Source organism: Pseudochaenichthys georgianus, chromosome 1 (assembly GCF_902827115.2).
Source record: "Pseudochaenichthys georgianus chromosome 1, fPseGeo1.2, whole genome shotgun sequence".
Lineage (NCBI taxonomy): Eukaryota > Metazoa > Chordata > Actinopteri > Perciformes > Channichthyidae > Pseudochaenichthys > Pseudochaenichthys georgianus.
Window position 1 is genome coordinate 45,189,122 of NC_047503.1, and position 25,642 is coordinate 45,214,763.

General features: G+C 45.9%; 1 protein-coding gene across 3 annotated transcripts in view; it reads left to right on the plus strand.

Annotated features, from left to right (window-relative positions):
- The window catches only part of socs7 (suppressor of cytokine signaling 7), a 43,238-nt gene extending 17,991 nt beyond the window's left edge, over positions 1-25,247 (plus strand). For 2 of the 3 annotated variants that reach the window (XM_034088994.2, XM_034089003.2), the window contains exons 5-11: positions 5,133-5,267; positions 5,455-5,597; positions 7,407-7,575; positions 9,617-9,745; positions 19,378-19,513; positions 19,967-20,107; positions 22,217-25,247. In XM_034088994.2, the coding sequence (XP_033944885.1) occupies positions 5,133-5,267; positions 5,455-5,597; positions 7,407-7,575; positions 9,617-9,745; positions 19,378-19,513; positions 19,967-20,084 (830 nt within the window). In that variant the 3' untranslated portion in view covers positions 20,085-20,107; positions 22,217-25,247. The remainder of the gene's footprint in view (positions 1-5,132; positions 5,268-5,454; positions 5,598-7,406; positions 7,576-9,616; positions 9,746-19,377; positions 19,514-19,966; positions 20,108-22,216) is intronic. The other variant, XM_034089011.2, reaches the window with a different exon arrangement.
- Positions 25,248-25,642: the final 395 nt, after the last annotated feature.

Genomic DNA, 25,642 nt, shown 5'->3' on the forward strand with positions numbered 1-25,642 from the left:
TCCGTGTGGCAACACAATAAGAGAGGTGAATTATGTCCAATGACGTGTCACCACACAAGCCCCCCCAGAATTCACGTATAAACAAAATCCGTATGGCGGGGAGGAACAATCCGCCTGCCCCCACGAGACCTGCGCACCGGAGTCGGTACAGCGACCTCCGCCCGTGCGGCCCCTGACAGAGGAGGGACCGGAACAACAGGTCCACACTCCCTGACAGGAATCAAAGCCGGGGGTCGGCCCCGTCTCAGCGGCCGAGCCAGCACCACCGGCCGGTCCACGTCCAAGTGAGCAGCCTTCACCCGGTCAACCGAGACGTGCTCAGCCTTACCGCCCATGTCGACCACCAGGTGTTTTTCACCGTGTTCCAAAACCCGGAAAGGTCCGTCGTAAGGGGGCTGCAGGGGGCCCCTGTGTGCGTCGTGACGGATGAAGACGTGCCCAGCCGAGCATAGCTCCGCGGGAACTTGAGACCCTGGCGCACCGTGCTGAGTAGTCGGGACTGGAGCGAAAGCCTCCGCCGCGTCACGCAGAAAAACTCGCTGGGCCGTGGCAGACCAGGGAGCTGACGCATTTGGGAGGAAATCCCCCGGAACTCTCAGCGGCTGACCGTAGACCATCTCCGCTGTAGAACACTGCAGGTCTTCCTTAGGTGCGGTCCTCAGGCCCAGCATCACCCAGGGCAGCTTGTCGACCCAGTTACCGTCCGTAAGGCCGGCCTTGAGGGACGCCTTCATGGAGCGATGAAAGCGCTCGCAGAGGCCGTTAGCCTGAGGGTGGTAAGCGGTAGTCCTGTGCAGCTTAACCCCCAAACCGCCTGCCACAGCGTTCCAGAGCTCGGACGTGAACTGAGAGCCCCTGTCTGAGGAAATGTCTGACGGGGTGCCAAAACGACAAACCCACGTTGCAATGAAGGCCCGGGCAACGTCTGCGGCTGATGTCGAAACGAGCGGAACTGCCTCCGGCCAACGGGTCGTCCTGTCCACCATGGTGAGGAGGTAGGAAAACCCCTGAGAGGAAGGCAACGGACCAACCAGGTCAATGTTGACGTGATCAAACCTCCTCTCAGGCACCAGGAAACGCTCCAACGGGGCCTTCGTGTGGCGGTGCACCTTAGCGCGTTGACAAGCCACGCACTCCCTGGCCCAAGTCCTCACATCCTTTTTCAGCCAGATGAACTTCGCGGCCACCAAGCGCACCGAAGGTTTAACGCCGGGGTGTGATAGGCCGTGCACCGCTTCGAACACAGAGCGCGTCCAGCTGGCAGGGACGACAGGCCGCGCCAGGCCCGTGGAAACGTCACACAGGAGGGTAATGCCCGCGTCGCCGAACACTACGTCCTCCAAGCGCAGCCCCGCGCCCTCCACCTTCAGAGCCTGGACGCCGGGATCTGTGACCTGGTCCGCCGCCATGCGAGTATAGTCCAGGCCCAACTGGACGGCACCGATGACGACTCTGGAGAGGCAATCAGCAACCAGGTTCGACTTGCCAGCCACGTGCTTAATGTCCGTAGTGAACTCTGATATGTAGGAAAGCTGCCGCTGCTGACGTGCCGACCAAGGCTCCGCCACTTTTGACATGGCGAAGGTGAGCGGCTTGTGGTCGACAAACGCCGTAAATTCACGGCCTTCCAGCATGAAACGGAAGTGCCGCACGGCCAAATAAAGTCCAAGGAGCTCTCGGTCAAAGGCGCTGTACCTGCGTTCCCTGGGCGTCAGCTGGCGGCTGAGAAAGGCGAGCGGCTGCCAAGCGCCCTCCACCCACTGCTCGTGCACCGCGCCGACCGCGTAGTCCGACGCGTCCGTGGTGATGGAGATGGGAGCCGTAGATGATGGGTGTGCCAGCAAAGCCGCCTGAGCCAACGCGGTCTTGACCTCAGCAAAAGCGACGTCCGCCTCTGCTGTCCAGTCGATCGCCTGGGGGTCTTGCCTTTCAACGCTTCATACAGCGGCCGCATGATGTGTGCGGCCCGGGCGATGAAACGGTGGTAGAAGGTCACCATCCCCAGAAACTCACGGAGCGACCGGGCTGTGAGCGGGCGAGGAAAAGCCGCAACAGCCTCCACCTTCGCTGGCAGAGGTGTCGCACCGCCCTTGTTGACGCGGTGCCCCAGGAAATCAATGTCAGACACCCCGAACTGGCACTTTGCCGGATTGATGATTAATCCGTGTTCGTTGAGCCGTGTGAAAAGGGCTCGGAGGTGGGACAGGTGCTCCTGCACTGAAGCGCTGGCGACGAGTATGTCGTCGAGGTAGACAAACACAAACGGCAGGTCCCGCAGTACCGAATCCATCAGGCGCTGGAACGTCTGAGCGGCATTCTTGAGTCCAAAAGGCATCCGCAGGAACTCAAAAAGTCCAAAAGGTGTTATCACTGCCGTCTTGGGAATGTCCAGGGGGTGCATGGGCACCTGGTGGTATCCACGCACCAGGTCCACCTTGGAAAACACCCCTGTACCGGCCAGATGCGCCGAAAAGTCCTGAATGTGCGGCACTGGATAGCGGTCAGGCGTCGTTAAGTCGTTGAGTCGGCGGTAATCCCCGCACGGGCGGAACCCGCCGTTCGGTTTGGGGACGACGTGCAGGGGGGAAGCCCAAGGACTGTCAGAGCGGCGGACAATGCCCAGGCGCTCCATGGTTGCAAACTCCGCCCTCGCCACAGCCAGCTTAGAAGGGTTCAACCGCCGGGCCCTGGCGTAGACAGGAGGCCCCTCGGTAGTGACGTGGTGCTCCACGCCATGCTTAGTGGTGAGCGCAGAGAAGGTGGGCAGCGACAGGTCTGGAAACTCGGCCAACAGTCTGAGAAAAATGTCTGCCCCTGACAGCGAGCCCGACAGCCCGTCGTACGCTGCGCTGCCAAGTGTGCACACGAGGGAAGAAAACGTCAAGGCATCAATCAAACGCCTATTCTTAACGTCCACTAAGAGTCCATGAGCACACAAACAATCCGCTCCGAGGAGGGGAAAAGAAATGTCCGCTGTCACGAAATCCCAGCTGAAACGCTGTCCTCCGATGCACAGACACATAGGCCTCACGCCGTACGTGCGAATGGGACCGCCGTTAGCCGTCGTCAATCGCGGTCCGTGCCCTCCCCGGGTGACGTCTTCACTCGACGCGGGAACTACGCTCCGTTGAGCGCCCGTGTCACACAGAAACAGGCTCCCCGAAACGCTGTCGCTGACGAAGAGGAGCCTGCACGTGCCGCCGACGCTCAGGGCCACTACTGAGCGCCGGCCCCTCCGTTTCCCGGGGGTTTGTAGCTGCACGGAGCGATGCATCTCTTCGCCCTTGTCCCGAAACGTGCGTGGTAAGAGCACTCTCCGGTGTCTCCACGCCGGCTCGCCACAGCCGTGTCCGGCCCCCGCCATGCTGTCTTGACTGCAGATGGGCTGCTGCGCGTCGCGGCTAACGTCTCTGCACCGGGCTGTTGTGTAGCCAGGAAAAAACGATCCGCTTCCTCAGCCAAGGCCCGCGGCTCCGTGACAGGCGTGTTGGCCAGCGCCGTCTGGACCCGGGGAGGCAAGTGACGCAGGAAAATCTCCATGAACAAAATCCGGGGATCTTCCCCCCCTAGCAGATTTAGCATTTTCTCCATTAGCTGAGAAGGCTTGCTGTCTCCCAGGCCTTGAATGTCAAGCAACTGGCGGGCCCTCTCCTTAGCAGATAAGCTAAATGTCTTAAGGAGAAGGGCCTTAATCGCCTCATATTTGCCATGATGTGGGGGGGCTGCGATGAATCCCACCAACCTGGACGACGTAGAGCAGCCCAGCGCTGCTACCACATGGTAGTATTTCAGGTCCCCGTCACGGACCTGTCGGCAGGCGAAGTGCGCCTCCACATGTGCGAACCATGCCTCCGCGGCGTGCTCCCAGAACGCCGGCAGCTTTACGAACACATCGCGTTCAGCCATGCTCGTTAATTTTCCGGAAACTTTCTCGGAAACGTCAGGGTCACCAGTGTAGCGCCAGGAAAAGGGAGTCGGAGGCGGTGTATTCAGAACGGAGTTCCACTCTTTATTATCCATTAGTTATAGAGAGGTCAACACATCGTCTGCTCTGCTTAACGAGCTAGCAGGAATGAGGGCTAACTCTCCAGGTGTTCCCACTAAAGGGTCCGTGTGGCAACACAATAAGAGAGGTGAATTATGTCCAATGACGTGTCACCACACACTATACATATAACTTAAATAAACTGACACACCAACAACACCCATAAAATGGCTCCTACAATATTTAAAAGTTATATTCCTGAATATCAGTGTTTTTATAGTCCAACACATTTCTAATTTCATGGCCTTTCTTTGACCTTTCACATCGTAGCCTGGTTCTGACCCACATTCTGCTCCACACTTCGCCTTCCCTTTGGAAAGTCCTGTACGTTGGTTTTAGGAAGTAAGGCATTTGTTGGGGACTATTTTCAGCGGCGGATGAATACACAGTTAGTCCTTTAGTGAGCTTTTGGAGCTCGATGTCAAACAGGAAGTTGATGTAACTGCTGGACACAATGCTTATGATTTGATGCATTTGTTTATGTGAGATGTGTTGAACATTAAAGGTGCATTGCACAATAAGGAATCCTAATGGTAGATATTATTAGATTATATAGAGGGCCGAGACTTCCTGTCTGATGGTGTTGAAACTTCCTGTCCTTCCTTTGTTTATCTTCCTTCACTTTCTCTGCCTCCTTCTCCCCTTCCTGACACCTTTATTATGGTTTCTCACTTTCTTCCCTCACCCTCTACAACCTTGTTTATATCCCTCTCCCATCCTACCCTTCCTTCGTTCCCTCCTTCCTCCTTCATGTTCTTTCCTTTCCTTCTTCCTTCATTCCTTCCTTCCTTCTTTTTCCATTCTCTTCCTCTAATGCCGATGCTTCGTTGGTTGGTTGGTTGGTTCCTTCCTCCCTTTTTTATATTCCTTCTTCCATCCCTCTCTTCTCCTTCTGTTTTTTCCTTCCTGCCTCCTTGTTCTCCCCTTTAATTTCCTTCCTGTCCTATTCCTACCTTCTTCCTCTCCTCTCCTTTCCTTCCTTTCCTTCCTCTCATCTCCTCCCCTCTTCTCCCCCTTCCTCTCCTCTCCTCTCCTCTCCTCTTCTCCCCCTTCCTCTCCTCTCCTCTCCTTCCTGTCCTCCCTCCAGATGACATAGCGGGGCCTCAGCCTGGTCCCTTCCTAGTGAGTGTAATGGGCGCCTCCCTGCAGTCCCTCCCTCTTCCTCTCCCTCCTCCTCCTCTTCCCTCACACGCCACCATCCAGCACAGTCTCAGCCTCAATGGTAAGACCAGTCAGAAAAAAACGTCGTCACTTCCTGTCGCCGGGCAGGAAGGAGAAAAAACATCCAATCACATTTATCCAACACACGTTTCAAAAATTGTATTTGTCTTTTTGTTGTCAGTGTCCTTTCCACTTAACTTTACAAATGGTCGACGTTCTAAATGTCTGATATGTTTCCCCTGATACAGACGCCTTCCTCCGGGCCCTCCCCCACGCGGCTCCCTCCCCGATGGACGCCCCCCCCTCCAGACAGGCTCCGCCCCCCATGCTGTGCGCCCTGAGGCGATCTGAGGCCAGCAACTTCACCGCCAGCCTGCGAGAGCTGGAGAAGGTGAGAGGACATTGTTATTGACTTATTACGACTTTTAAGAAGGTTCTATGATAACGTCTGCCACCATGTTCTTTTGCACTACTAAATACTGTTAATATTGACTTAACTATGTGACCGTCTCTGTTTCCTGTAGATATTAAATTACTGCACTGTTAGTGTTATTATTATGCTGCTGTGTTTATTGTATTTTTGTATCTCTGGCAAAACCATTTTTATCTTATCTCCTACATTCTCTCATTCTCATTCATGTCTGTTATTCAGCACGCTGTGTGCAACGTGTGCTGCAAATAATGATTATTTTCATTATGGGTGAATTCGCTGATTCTCAGTTAACCGATACATCAGAAAATAGTTGTTTTTTAAATTCAACCGTAGTTTCTGCTTCAAGCCGACCAACAGTCCATAAGTCAAAGGTATCCGGTGTCCCGTCAAAGTGAGCTGGAACCAGATTAGTGTTGTTGTGCGTTAAATGGACGATGGTTTGATTATCCACAGCTGTGAGATTTGTTTGGGCTCAAATGTAATTAACATGAGATCGAAGGGAAAGGAACGTTTCAGATGCATTTTGAATGGTTTTAAAGCTCTCTGTATCTCACTGGGGAGATATCAATGCTCGAGTCCTCACATCCCTCCTGCTCTGAAGTCTTCACACTGGCTTCCTGTGTGTCAAAGAATAGATTTCTAAATACTGCTGCTGGTTTATAAAGCACTGAATGGTTTAGGCCCAAAATACATTTCTGACCTCCTGCTAAATGATGAACCAGATCTCTCAGGTCTTCAGGGACTGGTCAGCTTTCTGTCCCCAGAGTCAGAACTAAACATGGAGAAGCAGCGTTCAGTTATTATGCTCCAAACATCTGGAACAAACTCCCAGAAACCTGCCGGTCCGCTGCAACTCTGACTACTTTTAAATCCAGGCTGAAGACTTTTCTTTTTGTCGCTGCTTTTAATTGAACTATTCACATCTTAAACTGCACTGTAACTTTTATCCATGTATTTTTTCTTTTAATGTTTATTTTATTATCTTTTTAATGACTGATTTTAAATGCCATTTTCTTAAAAGTGGGGTAGGTAAGTTTGAGAAACCGGCTCGAGATCGCTAGAATTTGAAAATACACAACCGGAGACAATCTGCCACTTCCTCACAGAGCCCCTCCCCCAACACACACGAACGCGCACATGACCAATGAGGGCACGAGATAAGTTTGTGCCCCGATGGAAGGCTGACAGGCAGGTAGGCCGTCCGGCTAAACTAAATTGGTTGTACTTTTTACAGTATTACGGCTTCTACAGATGACATTTTTTTATGGATTTTTTGTCAAAGCGCTTCAGATATTCATTGCTATCGGGATGTTAAGAGCATTCCATGGAATATAACAAAAAGTGTATCTCGAGCCGGTTTCTGAAACTTACCTACCCCACCTTTAAAGTCTTTCGTTTTTGTAAAGCACTTTGAACTGCCTTGTGTTGAAAGGTGCTATAAATAAACTTGCCTTGCCTTGAAGTCGAGAGAACAGTCTCTCCTGCACATCGGAAGGTGTAGATTCCATGGAGTATCACAAGTAGCTTTATTCAAGATGCAAGGCTTTTATGGTCATGTGTACGAAGCTGCAGTCGCAGGCTCCTCCTTCAGAGCAACACGCAGACACAGATACAGTCGTGCAAGTTAATGCACTATGATAGAAATAGCGCAGAATAGTCTCTTTTTTTCATTATCATTGGAGAGAAAAATAAATAGCAGTTGTGCTTTTGTTAGTTGTAGTTGTTGTTATTGTTTTCATAAAGGTGTTGTTGTCGTGTTGTCCTCAGTGCGGCTGGTACTGGGGTCCGATGAACTGGGAGGACGCGGAGATGAAGCTGAAGGGGAAACCTGACGGATCCTTCCTGGTGAGGGACAGCTCGGACCCTCGGTACATCCTGAGCCTCAGCTTCAGGTCGCAGGGCGTCACACACCACACACGCATGGAGCACTACAGAGGTGAGACACACACACACACACACACACACACACACACACCACACACACACCACACACGCATGGAGCACTGCAGAGGTGAGGCACACACACACAAGTACAATTTGTCGGAGCGCTAGTCAATAGAAAAGCATGCGTTACATAGTGATGTCACTTTGTTCCGAAAGTAAACAAAGGAGTCCAATGGAGGCGTTTAAGGTACTTCCCTAGTTTGTACTTTATTTAACCTTAAAGGTGGGAGGAACTTCAGCTTCCACAGTTGTTTTTGTACACAGTACACGTAGTCCAGAAATACACAGGACATTTGCATGGAGTCCCGGTCTAGAGTTCAAAATGCGTCCTCACAAGAGGCCTGTGCTACGAAGCTGGTTCAACCTGACCTGGATATGTTTGAGTTAGCCGGTTGGCCTAATCCAAAACATACGCGCTCTCGCTAAACTGTCCTACGACGCTGGTTATCAAGTGGATCGCTCAAGCCAGCCGTGTCCTATCTAGTTAGGTGCGCGTTCACATGAAAGGGGTGGTATCTGGAGCATTCGACCAATCACAGACATGGAGAAGCGTATTTCCTTTCTCCTGTAATATGACTTGATCGCTTTAAACTCCGCACACTGAGCTCTGATTGGTCAGCAGGCGGTGCTTTCACTGAGTTGAGCTCTTAGCCTGCAACCTAACCTGGGGGGTATACTACGAAGCTAGTTCAACCTATCCTGGATATGTTTTGAGTTATCCGGTTGACTTAATCCAAAACTTGCTGTGCGGCTAACCTGCTCCCGACCAGGCTAGCCGCACAGCATCAGTTACCATGGAGATCTAGCCTGCTAAAAAGAGAACCAGCTTCGTAGGACCGGAAACCCCGAGTTTTCCCTGAAGTTAGCCGCTAAGAGAACATCCTGCTTCGTGGTAGACCCCCCTGGATTGAAGTAGAAGAGCAAAATATGGATCCAACTATCATTATGAGAAACAGAAAATATCTGCACACATGCAAGTTCACCGCATAAGAACACGCTCAGCAAAACACATATTTACACCATTCCTTCTGCTAATTGTCGTTGTTTAATGTTGTTGTCTTTAAGACGCTGACGTTGACAAAAACAAAAGGAGCGAAAGGAACAACACACACACACACACACACACACACACACACACACACACACACACACACAGACTTGCATACATAAGCGAGGCTCTGCATCTGAAGCTATAGAGTCATGCCCAGAAACACATTCATTATGCAGACGTGCTGCCGCGACTGACACAACACGTTCACATCAACGCGGCCGAGTGAGCATGAACGCATGGCATGAATCCAGGGCAGGAACCAATGAGCGGTCAACAGGAAGACACACACACACACACACACACACACACACACACACACACACACACACACACACACACACACACTGTCTGGTTGCAGATAGGGAGCGTTCCGTCCTAATTAGAGGTTTTTATTTAGAAATCTTACACAGAACATTTCTTTCCGGTAGTTTTTTGCAACATGAGCGTTAGCTTGTAGCTAAAGTCAAATATTACAACAATGAAAGGTTACGGTTAGTTTGTCTATATCGCACTGCAGACGTGCTTTACATAACATGTATGGATTGCAAACAAATGAATACATTTCCCAGTAATGTACTTCAGTATTTTTGAAGCCAATATTGTTCTTGTCTCTAGTGTCTCTAAAAAAACTAGATTTTGTTGACTGTTTCTTTATGTGACCGAAGTATGAAGACACCGCGGTCCTGCTATGCCTTAACATGATGCATATAATCCTCAGATGTAGTTCTTCTCTCCCTTTCGGGGGGTATTGTGCACAAACAGCAGACACAGGCATGCTTGTCTTATTGTTGTTTCTCTTTAAACATATCCTGTAAAATAAAAAGTCTCTTTAATACAAAACACAGAGGCAGCTAACTCGTACAGGATGTTCTTATGTGTTACTGTACACATGTTTCATAATGAATGCCGCTCTGATTTATGCATGATAAAATGCTACACGTGGAACATAAAGAATAAACACGTTTCCTCTCCCTCTCTGCAGGGACGTTCAGCCTGTGGTGTCACCCGAAGTTTGAGGACCGCTGCCACTCGGTGGTGGAGTTTATCGAGCGAGCCATCATGCACTCCAAGAACGGAAAATTCCTCTACTTCCTGCGCTCCAGAGTCCCAGGTAAGATATAGGTCAGAGATCTGCACGCAGCCTGAGACGATCAAAAATGGATGTGAGAAGTGCCTAACGGGCCGTCGACACTACAGGCATCAAAACATCTTGGAGCTGGGCGTGTCTGAAGCTTGGCGATTTTTTTGCGAGCAACGCGACCAACAACCAATCAGATGAATCTCCCGCCCCCAGCATACAAAGCAATAGCAATGTTAAAACGAAGTAAACTGGATATAAACTCCCCAAACAGGCGAAAACCTACCAGTTTCACCCACTGTCTCTGCCACCTCCCTCCATGCCTGGTTCCTCCGGTTTGGATCCCGTTAATAGTTCTGGTCGTAAAGAACCGGGTGATTTGCTACCGTAATCTCTCGTTTGGAATATGAGGAAATGAACTGCGGTCTGGCTCTCCCAGCTTGCACGCGGTTTGATTGGCTAGCGCTTGTACTGGCGGGATTTGCATAAACGGGATTTGATTGGCTGATGCCAGCTTCGAAAGCATCGGGAGCATCAAAAGTTGAACATTGCTCAACTTTTGATGCTCACGATGCAAAGCCACGCTCCGCTCCCCACAATGCAGTTCGGCGAAGATTCAAAATCCTCTACGTCACCCCATTCAAGTGAATGGGCGAAGCGTTGAAAGCATTTTTCGATGCCTGTAGTGTAGACGGGCCGTGAGACCGTCTGTGCGTCTGCAGCCTCTATGATTGTGAGAATGCATCAAATGTTTGTTTTTGTGTTCACATCAGTGCTGGAAAAGTAACTAAGTACAACTACTCGAGTACTTTCTGCATGTGTGGAAGCACAGATCAGCAGATAGGGAGCTTTTATCTTTAAAACAGACACTTTTGGATGTTTTTTTGCCACATTAGCGTTGTGGCTAGTCAAATCATTTACAATAATTACATGGATTTCCAATGATCGTATGTAATAACACATTTTCTTAAAGGTGGGGTAGGTAAGTTTGAGAAACCGGCTCGAGATACACTTTTTATTATATTCCATGGAATGCTGTTAACATCCCGATAGCAATGAATATCTGAAGTGCTTTGACAAAAAATCCATAAAAAAATGTCATCTGGAGAAGCCGTGATACTGTAAAAAGCACGACCAATCATCTGAGCCGGCCCGGCTAAAGTAACTGGATGGCCTTCCTGCCTGTCAGCCTTCCATCCGTGCACAAACTTATCTCGTGCCCTCATTGGTCATGTGCGCGTTTGTGTGTGTTGGAGGAGGGGCTCTGTGAGGAAGGGGCAGATTTTCTCCGGTTGTGTATTTTCAAATTCTAGCGCACTCGAGCGGCTTTCTCCAAAATTACCTACCCCATCTTTAAGAGAAGTATTTAAGTGCACATTTGCGGAACTTGTACTTTACTTACTTTTTTACCCTTTTTACATCCCATAAGGAATAATAATAATACAAAAAAAAATACAAGGAAGACACAGAATATAAAATGGGCTGGCCTTTACAATTATTTTACTTTAATAAAATATTGCAAAACGTCTTCAACCCCTGATTCCCATGTGAGTTTGTGACCAGATATTCTCCTAATAAAACCTCTAGGTTATTAATCTGATGGAATTGTGTCATGGTGTCTGAATTGATGTTAGGTGGACACAGAGACAACACATCTGCTGTTCCTGATGCAGAGGCACTGACTGCTTGTCTGATTTTCTGAATGTTGTCAGTGAAGAAGGCAAAGTCATTGCACGCCCTGGTGGATAGAAATTCAGAGGCTACTGACACTGGGGGGTTAGTTAGTCTGTCGACGGTAGCAAACAAGGCACGTGCGTTGTTTTTGTTTTTGGTAATGATGTCAGAGAAGAAAGATTGTTGTGCGTTTTTCAATTCCAAATTCTAAAGGCCAAGTCTCTCTTTATAGATTTCAAAGTGAACCTGGAGATTTGTTTTTCGCCACCTGCGTTCAGCTTTTCGACACTCTCTTTTTTCTGCTCTCACGGTCATGGCCTTTCTCCATGGAGATATTTTCTTCCCAGTCACTTCCTTTACCTTAGTTGGAGCAATGGCATCTATAACATTTTTAATTTTTGAATTAAAATGATCTACTAGCTCATTTACTGAGATGTTAGCAGGGGCAAGTGTGGAAGAAACATTCTGAGTAAACATTTCCCTAGTGTTTTCAGTTAAACATCGCTTTGTGGTTATCTCTTTTTGAACATGTTTGTGAACAGAAATAGAGCTCTCAAAGAAAACACAGGAATGGTCAGAGAGCGCAACATCAGTCACCACAACCATAGAGATAATCAGACCCTTTGAGATAATTAAGTCCAGAGTGTGCCCCTTATTGTGCGTGGGCTCCGTCACATGCTGAGTCAGTCCACAGCTATCAAGAACACAGAACAGTTCTTTAGCCCCTCTGTCCTGGGGGTTGTCAACATGGATGTTAAAATCACCAACAATGACTAGACGGTCAAAGTCAATACACACTATAGACAGCAGTTCAGTAAAGTCATCAAAAAAGCTTGCACAGTATTTGGGTGGCCTATAGATATTTAGGAACAGAGCTCGAGAGGAGCATTTCAGCTGAAGGGCCACATATTCAAAAGAAGCAAAGTGTCCATACGATGTCTTCCTGCATTGAAGGGAATCATTGAACAGAATAGCAACTCCACCTCCTTTCTTATGCATTCTTTCCTGACTCATAAACTAAAGTCGGGAGGTGTTGATTCGATAAGAACAGCTGCACTGTTATTTTGTTCAATCCAAGTTTCTGTTAAAAACATAAAATCGAGATTGTGCTCAGTGATAAAATCATTGATTAAAAATGTTTTTCCTGCCAAAGACCTGACATTTAATAAAGCTAGTTTAAGTTTGTTAAACACACTATCAGTCAGGTTTTTTGTAACAAGCTGTGGCTGACATGGAATCACTGCTAAATTAGATCAACTCACACAAACGTCTGAGCGCTTCCTGTTTCTAAGCTGATTCACCGCTCTTAATCTATTACCTATCAACACAGATATCGGCAAAGCTACAGGCAGGCAGGGCCCGGCATGTCCTGGAAAGAGTTGAGAGTGCCATACGCCCTTGAGCCTGGACCCAGCAGATATCAGTTTGCAGCGTTTTGTACACACACATCCCTATCAGGCTTTGAAGGGGAGGACCCACCACCCTGCTCCTCTCATCATAGGAGGGCAGGGTGAGGGCTACACTGCAGGGGGGGGGTTTGGAAACTTGCTTCCATCTTCCTTGTATTGTTTTGGTTTGGAAGATTGTGGTAGGCATGGTGATGAAGCCGGGGGAGATGGTGCTGCTTCGGTGATTTTGGTGGGCGTCGTTGAGGGGCGGGGGTAAAGGACATGCTGCCAACCCTGCGTGTCGCCTTCATGCGGTCATCGAACTCCAGGGGGAGGGCGAGGGTGAAAGGGTGAGCGGAGAGTAGAGAGAGCTGGGGGATGAATGAAGAGTATCCTCGAAGGAGGGTGGCGGGCAGTGGAGGCTCCTCCATTTGTGTCATAGGTCTCCCATAATCAGAACATTCCTCAGGCGGGTGCAGTGATACTTCTTCAGGGTTGTCTGCGCGATGTGTCTTTCTCCTGTTTTGATTCCTCTTGCCGCTTGTCCTTCGCAGAGGGAACAGATTGATGACGCAATCAGTTGAATATATTAGAGATAAACAATTTCACTCCTGACTTGTTCAGACAAAGTCCATTTGCCTTGAAAAGATGTCTGCGGTCCCAGAAAAAGTTAAAGTTGTCAATAAAATGGACAGAATGGTCAGTACAGGCAGTTGAAAGCCAGGTGTTCAGTGCAAACAGTCTGCTGAATCTCTCCACTCCTCTTCTGACTGGCGGTAGAGGGCCACTGATGAACACATCTGCATTTAGAGAGCTGACAGTTTCCAACAGACATTTAAAGTCTTCTTTCAGCACTTCTGACTCTTGTGTCACAACATCATCTGTTCCAACGTGCAGAACCACATTCTTCACAGTCGGATGTTCAGCCCCAACATGCAGGATCTTCTCAGCCAAGTCAGAGACCACATCCTTGGGAAAACAGAGTACTTTGGTGTTGTTCTTACTACACAGACCTTTTACATCTCTTACAGCAGAGTCACCCACAATCAGAGTTTCAGGCCCAGTCGTTAGCTTTCCCTCTAGCCTTTTACTTTTGGAGTAGCTATTGGTCCTTACCCTGCTGTGTGAAGAGGACGGGTTATCCAGGTCATCAGAAAGGGATCTCCGGTTCTCGGTCAGCGGAGCGTATCTGTTCTGGATTGGCACACTTGGTGGTTTAGGCAAGGCAAGGCAAGTTTATTTATATAGCACTTTTCAACACAAGGCAATTCAAAGTGCTTTACAAAAAATGAAAGACATTAAGAAAATGGCATTTAAAATCAGTCATTAAAAAGAAAAGATAATAAAATAAACATTAAAAGAAAAAGGAGGATTAGGAGGATTGTTTGTAGTTCTCCCTTTAGCAGCTGTCCACGGCTGTCTCCTAGTATGAATAGGGGTTGAAGAGGCGCTCTTCCTGGGTGATAGCAATGCAGGCCAGCCAGTCGCATCACAGATTTCAGAGCGCTGGGCTCTGCCTGTTATCCGTCCTCCCAAATCCCATGGAAATGATTTACTCTTAGGCTTTGCCCCCAGAGAGTTCCAGGGAGGACTACCACTTGTAGATTTATTACCCGGTACACAACCCTCCTCTTCCTTGGAATCCTTGTAGCTGCTAACTAGCTGTGAGTTAGCATACCCTTCTCCATTATTTTGCAACACTGGTAAAGTGGTGTCATTCCCACGACATAGTCCATTCACTTCCACGTTAACTTCCAACCGTTGCATTTTCATTTCCAACACGGCCATCTTCTGTAGAAGTTTGTGGAAGTCATCTGTAGAGAACGGAGGCATTTTCCTACCGACTAGCTTAAGCTAAATAGCATGCAGTAGCCTACCAGGCTTTAGCTGTTGCTAGGCCACGCTACTGTAAGACTGAGGTCGTCGTAAAAATGTTGAAATATGGCTGAAACCCTCCGTCTATTTACGAAGATGAACTGTCCCACTGATAGGTTAATGTCCAGGAGCCGCTGCTCGAAGTTTTCAGAGAATAAGAATAGGAAAATCAGCATAAACAGTAAGCAGAGGCAGGAGCAAGCAGAAAAGCGTCTGCACTGTAAGAAAGATAAGCAGATCCAAAACTGATCTAATATTATTCAATTTAAAACAGTTAAATTGAATAATATTAGATTAAAGATTAAGGATGAATATAACAGTAGATCTTTGTATCCTTGTTGAGTCAAAAATAAGCTCCCTGGTTTTATTGTAATACCTGCTGCATCAAAAATCAATGAGTGAGCAGACAGTAAAGTTTGGAGGCGTTTTATTGAGCAACACATCCTAATTTTTCCTCCCACTCACTGATTTATGTTTTAAAATTCAGCTCACGGTTTGGTTTTTAAACATCAGCTCTGTGGGAGGATTTGGAGATTTTGATAACTAGTATACCAACGACAGGAAGAGGAATGAATCTGCTCATTTTCAGGTTCATATCTGTATTATACCTCTACTTTAAAGAGTCCTCTCCTGCTGATGTCCAGGTGTATATCAGTATGTAGTGTCTCTACTTTAAAGAGTCCTCTCCAGCTGATGTTCAGGTGTATATCAGTATGTAGTGTCTCTACTTTAAAGAGTCCTCTCCTGCTGATGTTCAGGTGTATATCAGTATGTAGTGTCTCTACTTTAAAGAGTCCTCTCCTGCTGATGTTCAGGTGTATATCAGTATGTAGTGTCTCTACTTTAAAGAGTCCTCTCCTGCTGATGTTCAGGTGTATATCAGTATGTAGTGTCTCTACTTTAAAGAGTCCTCTCCTGCTGATGTGCAGGTGTATATCAGTATGTAGTGTCTCTACTTTAAAAAGTCCTCTCCTGCTGATGTTCAGGTGTATATCAGTATGTAGTGTCTCTACTTTAAAGAGTCATCTCCTGCTGATGTTTCAGGTGTATATCAGTATGTAGTGTCTCTACTTTAAAGAGTCCTCTCCTGCTGATGTTCAGGTGTATATCAGTATGTAGTGTCTCTACTTTAAAGAGTCCTCTCCTGCTGATGTTCAGGTGTATATCAGTGTGTAGTGTCTCTACTTTAAATAGTCCTCTCCTGCTGATGTTCAGGTGTATATCAGTATGTAGTGTCTCTACTTTAAAGAGTCCTCTCCTGCTGATGTTCAGGTGTATATCAGTATGTAGTGTCTCTACTTTAAAGAGTCCTCTCCTTCTGATGTTCTGGTGTATATCAGTATGTAGTGTCTCTACTTTAAAGAGTCCTTTCCTGCTGATTTTCAGGTGTTTAAAGTAGAGACACTACATACTGATAAACACCTGAAAATCAGCAGGAGAGGACTCTTTAAAGTAGAGACACTACACACTGATATATACCTGAACATCAGCAGGAGAGGACTCTTTAAAGTAGAGACACTACATACTGATAAAGAGTCCTCTCCTGCTGATGTTCAGGTATATATCAGTATGTAGTGTCTCTACTTTAAAGAGTCCTCTCCTGCTGATGTTCAGGTCTATATCAGTGTGTAGTGTCTCTACTTTAAAGAGTCCTCTCCTGCTGATATTCAGGTCTATATCAGTGTGTAGTGTCTCTACTTTAAAGAGTCCTCTCCTGCTGATGTTCAGGTGTATATCAGTATGTAGTGTCTCTACTTTAGAGAGTCCTCTCCTGCTGATGTTCAGGTGTATATCAGTATGTAGTGTCTCTACTTTAAAGAGTCCTCTCCTGCTGATGTTCAGGTGTATATCAGTATGTAGTGTCTCTACTTTAAAGAGTCCTCTCCTGCTGATGTTCAGGTGTATATCAGTATGTAGTGTCTCTACTTTAAAGAGTCCTCTCCTGCTGATGTTCAGGTGTATCTCAGTATGTAGTGTCTCTACTTTTAAAGAGTCCTCTCCTGCTTATGTCCAGGTGTATATCAGTATGTAGTGTCACTACTTTAAAGAGTCCTCTCCTGCTGATGTTCAGGTGTATATCAGTATGTAGTGTCTCTACTTTAAAGAGTCCTCTCCTGCTGATGTTCAGGTGTATATCAGTATGTAGTGTCTCTACTTTAAAGAGTCCTCTCCTGCTGATGTGCAGGTGTATATCAGTATGTAGTGTCTCTACTTTAAAGAGTCCTCTCCTGCTGATGTTCAGGTGTATATCAGTATGTAGTGTCTCTACTTTAAAGAGTCCTCTCCTGCTGATGTTCAGGTGTATATCAGTATGTAGTGTCTCTACTTTAAAGAGTCCTCTCCTGCTGATGTTCAGGTGTATATCAGTATGTAGTGTCTCTACTTTAAAGAGTCCTCTCCTGCTGATGTTCAGGTGTATATCAGTATGTAGTGTCTCTACTTTAAAGAGTCCTCTCCTGCTAATGTTCAGAAGTATATCAGTATCTAGTGTCTCTACTTTAAAGAGTCCTCTCCTGCTGATGTTCAGGTGTATATCAGTATGTAGTGTCTCTACTTTAAAGAGTCCTCTCCTGCTGATGTTCAGGTGTATATCAGTATGTAGTGTCTCTACTTTAAAGAGTCCTCTCCTGCTGATGTTCAGGTGTAAATCAGTATGTAGTGTGTCTACTTTAAACAGTCCTCTCCTGCTGATGTTCAGGTGTATATCAGTATGTAGTGTCTCTACTTTAAACAGTCCTCTCCTGCTGATGTTCAGGTGTATATCAGTATGTAGTGTCTCTACTGTAAAGAGTCCTCTCCTGCTGATGTTCAGGTGTATATCAGTATGTAGTGTCTCTACTTTAAAGAGTCCTCTCCTGCTGATGTTCAGGTGTATATCAGTATGTAGTGTCTCTACTTTAAAGAGTCCTCTCCTGCTGATGTTCAGGTGTATATCAGTATGTAGTGTCTCTACTTTAAAGAGTCCTCTCCTGCTGATGTTCAGGTGTATATCAGTATGTAGTGTCTCTACTTTAAAGAGTCCTCTCCTGCTGATGTTCAGGTGTATATCAGTATGTAGTGTCTCTACCTGTCTCCATGCTTCAATTCAGATTCAGATTCAACTTTATTGTCAGTACATGTACTAGTGACGAAATGTAAGTTTAGGCATCTGACCAGAAGTGCAAAATAGCAGTGCAGGAGTCTACATAATGAGAATAATTATACATGGAATTTGTATTAATAGAATAATTATAAATAGGCTATAAACAGATGAATATATACAGTGTAAACGGCATTGACAGTAAAATATATAAACAGGTGGGTGGTGAGTATGGGCTTGAGCCTATCAGCGGGCTGCGTTCAGCAGGGTAACAGCCCTGGGGAAGAAGCCGACCATGAACCAGCTGGTCTTGGCCCGGAGGCTCCTGAGGCGCCTCCCCGAGGGTAGGAGGACAAACAGATAGTGTGCAGGATGAGAGGTGTCTTTGAAGATGTTGTGCGCCCTCTGCAAACACCGTATCCCCTGGATGTCCTCGATGGCAGGGAGTGGGACACCGATGATGCGTTGGGCGATTTTCGTCACCCTCTGCAATGCCTTCCTGTTGAGCATTGTACAGTTCCCATACCAGGCTGTGATACAGCTGGTCAGGATGCAATCAATGGTGCAGCGATACAAGTTCACCAGAATCTGAGGAGAGAGGTCTTTAGTCTCCTCAGGAAGAAGAGACGCTGGTGGTATTGTTGGACCATGAGAGGTCATCGGATATGTGGACCCCAGGAACTTGAAGCTAGACACACGCTCCACCGCCGTTCCATGTATGTGGATGGGAGTGTGTGTGTGTTGCCTTTCGATCTCCTGAAGTCCACAATGAGTTCTTTTGTTGTGTTGAGGCCCAGGTTATTGTCAGCACACCACTCGGTCAGATGCTGAACCTCCTCCCTGCAGGCCGTCTCATCGTTGTTGAGGATGAGGCCGATCACCGTTGTATCGTCTGCATACTTGATGATGGTGTTTGAACCATGTACAGGGGTACAGTCGTGGGTGAAATTGTTCTCATACTGCCTGTGCTGCAGCACCTCTTTTCACCCTCTGTCTGAAACCAGAGCCCAGTCTGCTCTGATTGGTTAGCTGGCCAGCTCTGTTGTGATTGGTCAACCGCTTAGAGATGTCCCGCCCCTTAGCCTATCACGTACAATGTGTTGGAGCACTAGCCCTACATAGTGATGTCATTAGGCCCCGAAAGTAAACAAAAGAGTCCAATGGTGGCGTTTTAGGAACAGTTTTCACCCTGTGTCTTTTTACACATTACACACATAGTCCAATGTGTTGGAGCGCCAGCCAATCGGAGCGCAAGTGTTACATACTGTAGTGGTGATTATGTTCCCAAAGTAAACAAAGGAGTCCAATGGAGGTGTGTGTGTGTGTGTGTGTGTGTGTGTGTGTGTGTGTGTGTGTGTGTGTGTGTGTGTGTGTGTGTGTGTGTGTGTGTGTGTGTGTGTGTGTGTGTGTGTGTGTGTGTGTGTGTGTGTGTGTGTGTGTGTGTGTGTGTGTGTGTGTGTGTGTGTGTGTGTGTGTGTGTGTGTGTGTGTGTGTGTGTGTGTGTGTGTGTGTGTGTGTGTGTGTGTGTGTGTGTGTGTGTGTGTGTGTGTGTGTGTGTGTGTGTGTGTAAATGACTATGTGTGTGTGTGTGTGTGTGTGTGTGTGTGTGTGTGTGTGTGTGTGTGTGTGTGTGTGTGTGTGTGTTGCAGGGCTTCCTCCCACCCCGGTCCAGCTTCTGTATCCTGTTTCCCGCTTCAGCAACGTGAAGTCTCTGCAACATCTCTGTCGCTTCTGCATCCGACAAATGGTCCGCATCGACCACATCCAGGAGCTTCCACTGCCCAGGTACGGCTTGAAAACTACCGAAAAACAGTTATTATATATTCACCTGTTGTTGACCATTTTAAAACCCAGAGGGGATGCTGGATATCTGCTTGTATCGCTCCATACATCAGAAGATGCTGAGAATGAGAATACAAAAAAACAAACAATGTAGGCATGTTTTGAGGGATAACGTGTGCCAGAAATCGGTCTCTTAATGATGTGTGAACGAGAAATTCCACACATTTTGATATCAAATCCAGGTGACTAAGGTACGACATTTAAGAAATACACATCGGACCGTTTTCTTTTGTATTAAAAGTTATTTTTAGACGGTTTGTTGACTTATGGAAGTTAGGCTTTATAGTTATGTGATGCTAACTTTTTGCTGAATTTAGAGTTTCAGACCCCGTTCATTTAGAACAATTCTTTACAGGCACAAATATCTGATTGTTGTTTTTCCCCTTCTTTCCTCAGACCGCTAATATCGTACCTGAGTAAGTTTTATTACTACGACCCTGAGGAGGAGACGTACCTGTCCATCAAGAGCGTCCGGAGGGCGGGGGGCGGGCAGGAGGCCGAGTCGCAGACGTAGCAGCAGAGATCCTCGCAGCTCAAGTGAGGAAATATAAAGTATAATTATATATTTAACTGACATGACTCGTCAGATTCACACACAACTAACTCATGAGAAATGTTTAGTATAGATAGGAACATGTGAACGCAGCTTCGATTCATTTACCTTAACATCGCAGGCATTCAAATATTCAGAGGCTTTGTTGTCATATGCACATTTGTTGGCAACATAAATATTAGGTGTCAGGCTCCTTCAACAACGCTAACGTGCTAACCTTGAGACGTAAATAGAAATAGTATAAGAATAGTGCAAGAGACACAATTATGCTAGTACAATGCAAACATAATACTTGCCAACCTTGAGACCTCAGAAATCGGGAGCATTCGGGGGGGGGGGGTGCTAGTGGATCATCGCCGGAGCTGTATTAGATTAACATTAACAATATAACATGCTTACTGTAGTGGTAAGTGCACTGCCTTGCCGCCTGTAGCACCATGGAGCATGTGTGTGGGCTGGACCTGTATTTTACAGGAAAGGAGTGAGCAGAGGGTCGTGTTGTCGATTCTTGTTCTGTTTTCTGTGACTATCTTCCTCACCCTCTCAGACTTTGAGTTGCGCGCGCTGCTAAAGAGACGCGCTACCATGGAAACCAAACAATGGTGTAGCTGTATTAAAGTCCGAGTGGAAACAGTCCTGAGTAAATCTGATTTTGTCAGAAATCGGGAGAAATGTGGGAGAAATACGACCCGGGAGGAAACCGGGAGAGGGCAGTGAAATCGGGAGTCTCCCACGAAAATCGGGAGGGTTAGCAAGTATGCCCCTAGGGGACATGGTACGGAGCCCCCTAGGGGACATGGTACGGAGCCCCCTAGGGGACATGGTACGGAGCGCCCTAGGGGACATGGTACGGAGCCCCCTAGGGGACATGGTACGGAGCGCCCTAGGGGACATGGTACGGAGCGCCCTAGGGGACATGGTACGGAGCCCCCTAGGGGACATGGTACGGAGCGCCCTAGGGGACATGGTACGGAGCCCCCTAGGGGACATGGTACGGAGCGCCCTAGGGGACATGGTACGGAGCGCCCTAGGGGACATGGTACGGAGCGCCCTAGGGGACATGGTACGGAGCCCCCTAGGGGACATTTCTGTGTTGTCTACAGCAACACAGAAAACACAACAATGGAGCGGTTCATTGATTTTACTTTGAGCCTTAAATATAAAGATATAGCATCAGTGCTTGGCAATAGGCACGGGTTTCACATAAGTGAAGACACCTCAAGAGAACACTCAGAGCGAGGGGACATGCACGTCCCTCTGAGCTGAGTCATTGACAGATTCGAATTTAGCGGATCAATAACTCATGAACATAACGTTGTAAAAATACAAACATGACTTTACAATCATAGCAAGGTAGACAACGAGCTACAGAGTCCTTTTTATCAGAACAGTTCGATACGCGCCGTCATCCGAGCTAAACATCAATAATTGGTCACAATCTGCAGCTGGAGGAGGGAGAGGAGGAGTGCTTAGGGACCGCCTGCAAACTGCAACGGGGTTTTGTGAGATCTCGCAAAACTTTATTATTATTTTTTTTTAAATCCTTTTCTTTCCTTCTCCATGTCCCCTAGGGGGCTCCGTAGAAAACATACAGTGGAATAAAATACTGTGTATTGTAATAATATATAAAGGAATTCTTAGACTCCAAACAGATGTATGTTTCATATCAGGAGACACAAGGAAAATGCAAAATAGGTAAACAATGTTAAGTGAAAAACAGATTATTTTGTAATTATGAATAAATAAAAAATTTAAAAGTTCATATTTATCTCCATCTTTCCGTAACATGCAGAAATAAAGTCAAACATATACAGTGAAATATAGAGTAAGATAAATAGATGATGTACATTTTTTAATATTTTCCTATTGTAATAATTATTAAATTAGTTCATAAATACTTAAATAAACACATACAAAATATATATATATATGTAGAGTGTTAAGAGATGACTATGTTCTATGTAAGAGGTTTAATGATGCAGGTTTGATGCAGGTATAATAAAAAACGACTGTAAACAGAAGTTTGTGTTCCATGCAGGAGACACAGGTTTGATGCAGGAATAATACACATTTCTTCCCGTGTCTCTGCTCAGGTTTGTGAATGGAGGACTGATCTGAACTGGTCTGCCAGTATTCCAGCATCAGCCAATCACAGTCCCTGGATGTCTCCGTGTCTCCGGTCGGACTCGGACGGACGCGCCTCTCTCTGGACTCGGACTAACTTAAAAAGACGGACGAGTGTTTGCAGCGGGAAAAACTGTCAGTGAGACGTTCAGGTGCAGAGGACTCAGCCTCGTCTTCAGAGGGACTGACGAGACGTTATCACCTGAGAAAACATGTGGAAACTAAAAGGAGGAGAAAAAGAGGATTACGATGAACTTGATTTTTCTGATGCTACTGATCTTGGACTTTTAAAAAACACACAATGCACTGGTCGATTTGTACAACTGTTGTTTGCTGCCGTTTCCTTGTTTTTCCTTCCATGCTGTCAAAAAGAGAGTTTTGGGATTAAGAGATACACACACGACGAGGCCGGGCATTCACACACTCGAGGGGTCAAAGACGGACAGGCCACCATGTTGGAGGGCCTGTAATCGCACTAAGGCTACCCTGTTTTTATTTGTTAAAAGAAATGGAATCTTAAAGGGAAACTTCAGCTTCAAAGGGAACATGTGTAAATCTAAATCTCACCCCGTGACCTTGAACTCACATGCCTCCATGGGGGATTAAGAGTCATGAAATGGAGAAAAGTCGTTATGATTTGAAGTAAATATGGAATCTATAAATGATGCTATGAATGATATATGAACACATCCCGATGTAAAAACCTTTAGAATATTTATAAGAATATATTTGAAAAGTGTGGTGAATGGAAGTGATCGTTAAGTGGAGATTCGTGGCTCAGAGTAAAACAAGATTTAACGAAAATATCCTTTAAGAAATGGCAGAAGAATAGAGTTAATATCACCATGAAACTTCTCCACTTCATCACTTACTTTTTGACCATTTTTTAGTGTATTACAAGCTTTGTTTAAGGGTATGTCTGGGCGCTGCAACAACAGGAGAACTATATTAAAACATCCTTTTACAAAATGTCACACAACAGGTGCAGCATAATCCAGTCTGCACACGAATTAGGAACAATAAATGTTTTGTGTGAGAATTTTCACCATTTTTAGATAATTTGTTCGCCAGTGGAGGCATGTGAGAAACATATCGTCCTTTTAAGAATCCAAGGGTGAACTGAGGTCATTCATTGTTATACAAATGGGGGTGAAGAAGTCCTTTAAAATGTTAGCAACAGTGCTAATGGAATGCTAATAGCAAAGAGACATATATGACAGAAAATAGAAATACGTGGAAGGGTTTTTCTCAGAGGGAAGATTTTACATCATAAACATCTCAACCTTTGAATGGTTTTTGAGCCTGATTGTATTTCAACATTTCATTTTATTTTATTTAGGCAAATGAGTCCAGGATCGGGCTTTCTGTGTCTGCAAAAGGGTGGTTTTTTCGTTTTGTTTTTTCTCACTCAACAGAGTGAGTGATGAACCTGTCCCACTGAGGTCACTTTAAATGAAATGGAAACCAGAGTAACAGATCATGTATTTGTTATACCTGATGAAAAACAGGCAGATTTAATCCACTAACAACAACCGGAACATCTGAGTCAAGCTCATCCGTTCTTATCGCCATTTTTCTGCTGCTTTTCTCCCTGCATTAAAGGTGGGGTAGGTAAGTTTCAGAAACCGGCTCGAGATACACTTGTTATATTCCATGGAATGCTCTTAACATCCCGATAGCAATGAATATCTGAAGTGCTTTGACAAAAAAATCCATACAAAAATTTCATCTGTAGAAGCCGTAATACTGTAAAAAGTACAACCAATCCGTTTAGCCGGATTGGATGGCCTACCTGCCTGTCAGCCTTCCATCGGGGCACAAACTTACCTCGTGCCCTCATTGGTCATGTGCGCGTTCGTGTGTGTTGGAGGAGGGGCTCTGTGAGGAAGTGGCAGATTTTCTCCGGTTGTGTATTTTCAAATTCTAGCGATCTCGAGCCGGTTTCTCAAATTTACCTACCCCACCTTTAAGGTGTCATGTAGAAATGTGACTTTTCCCCACTTAACATCTCACATGCAAAGCTTAAATATTCAGCCTGCAGAAACAGCCTTAAATGAGCACAACCGCAGATCTTTTAAAATCCCAAAACAATCCGAATCCTGACCTCCAGCATCTCTTGTTTGACAGGCCGCCATCAAGCCCTGATCAGGTCACAGAAATCGGTCCTTTTGTTTTTCAGGAAGACGATGTTTTCATCTCCCTCTGACATGAGAGATTTTTAGTTGATGTAGTCGCCTGAATATGTCATCTCTATCCAATCAAATGATAGGTTCAGAAAATAACATCTTGTTGCTTTGTGTCCCTTTGTGTTTCATGCACTTTAGGAATGTAAACTGATTTCCTACATTTCCCAGAATGCCTCTTGGCAACCTTAAGATGAGCGTTGTTGTTTGAAATCATATAATACATATAGCAAACTTGTCGCCCAATTATAATAATGAAGTTACCTTTGATACTAATAGCACACCATGTCCTTGAGTTGCAATGCATTCTGGTACATTGAGGCTTATGTTGGTAGATGACTTGGTAATATTGATCACTATGACATGATTTTAACATAGCTGGAAAAACACACCAAAGATACGAATATCTTCAGAAATGCAATTAACAAAACAAACAGCTGATTTTAACGAAGTTGTATTTAATATAGCCACCTCTCTGAATGCAAAAAATGAAAAAGATGTCACTTTTTATTGTTGAGATTATATAAATTATTTATTTATTATTTATTAATAATGCACTTATGTTGATGGGTAGAACACAGAACAGAAGCCTTACCTTTCTAGATTCAGAGGTAAGAGGATTATAAGGGTAATTGTCTTTCTGAATTCGATGTTATGGTACCAGGAGTTTAAAAGCCCACATTTTTTTCCCAGAATGCCCTGCCTCAGAGTGTGTGTACCTGCCGTGACTCATCTCTACCTGTCGGATTTATTTGTTGAAATGCCCAGGTGTGTTTTGCTCATTCTATTTCTCAGTACCCTGACGCTGGCTACTGGCTCAGCGCTTTCAGTAAAAAATCAAGAAAAATAAACGTTGCTGTGTGGGATCATTTTTACATTTGGATATTTTAAGGCGGTGGTTTTGCAGAGTTCCTCATTTGATAAGGATAATGGAAATATTGAGGACCTGTTGCCGAGCCCAGAAAGGTTAACCTAAAGCTTTGTGCACATGATATTTAGCTGTGTATGAAAACAAAAATGGATGTCAAGATGTTTCTCCAAAAGCCAACATTTCATTCATAGCGGTTAACATTGAAAAAGATAACAAAATAAGGTCCAACTAACTCCACCAGTGCATATGGCTGTTCAAAAGTCGTATTGAAGTCATAGCAAAAAAGTGTTAGTACCGTACAAATCTAAAATACCCCAAAAATAAGTACTCATTGAGTGAAA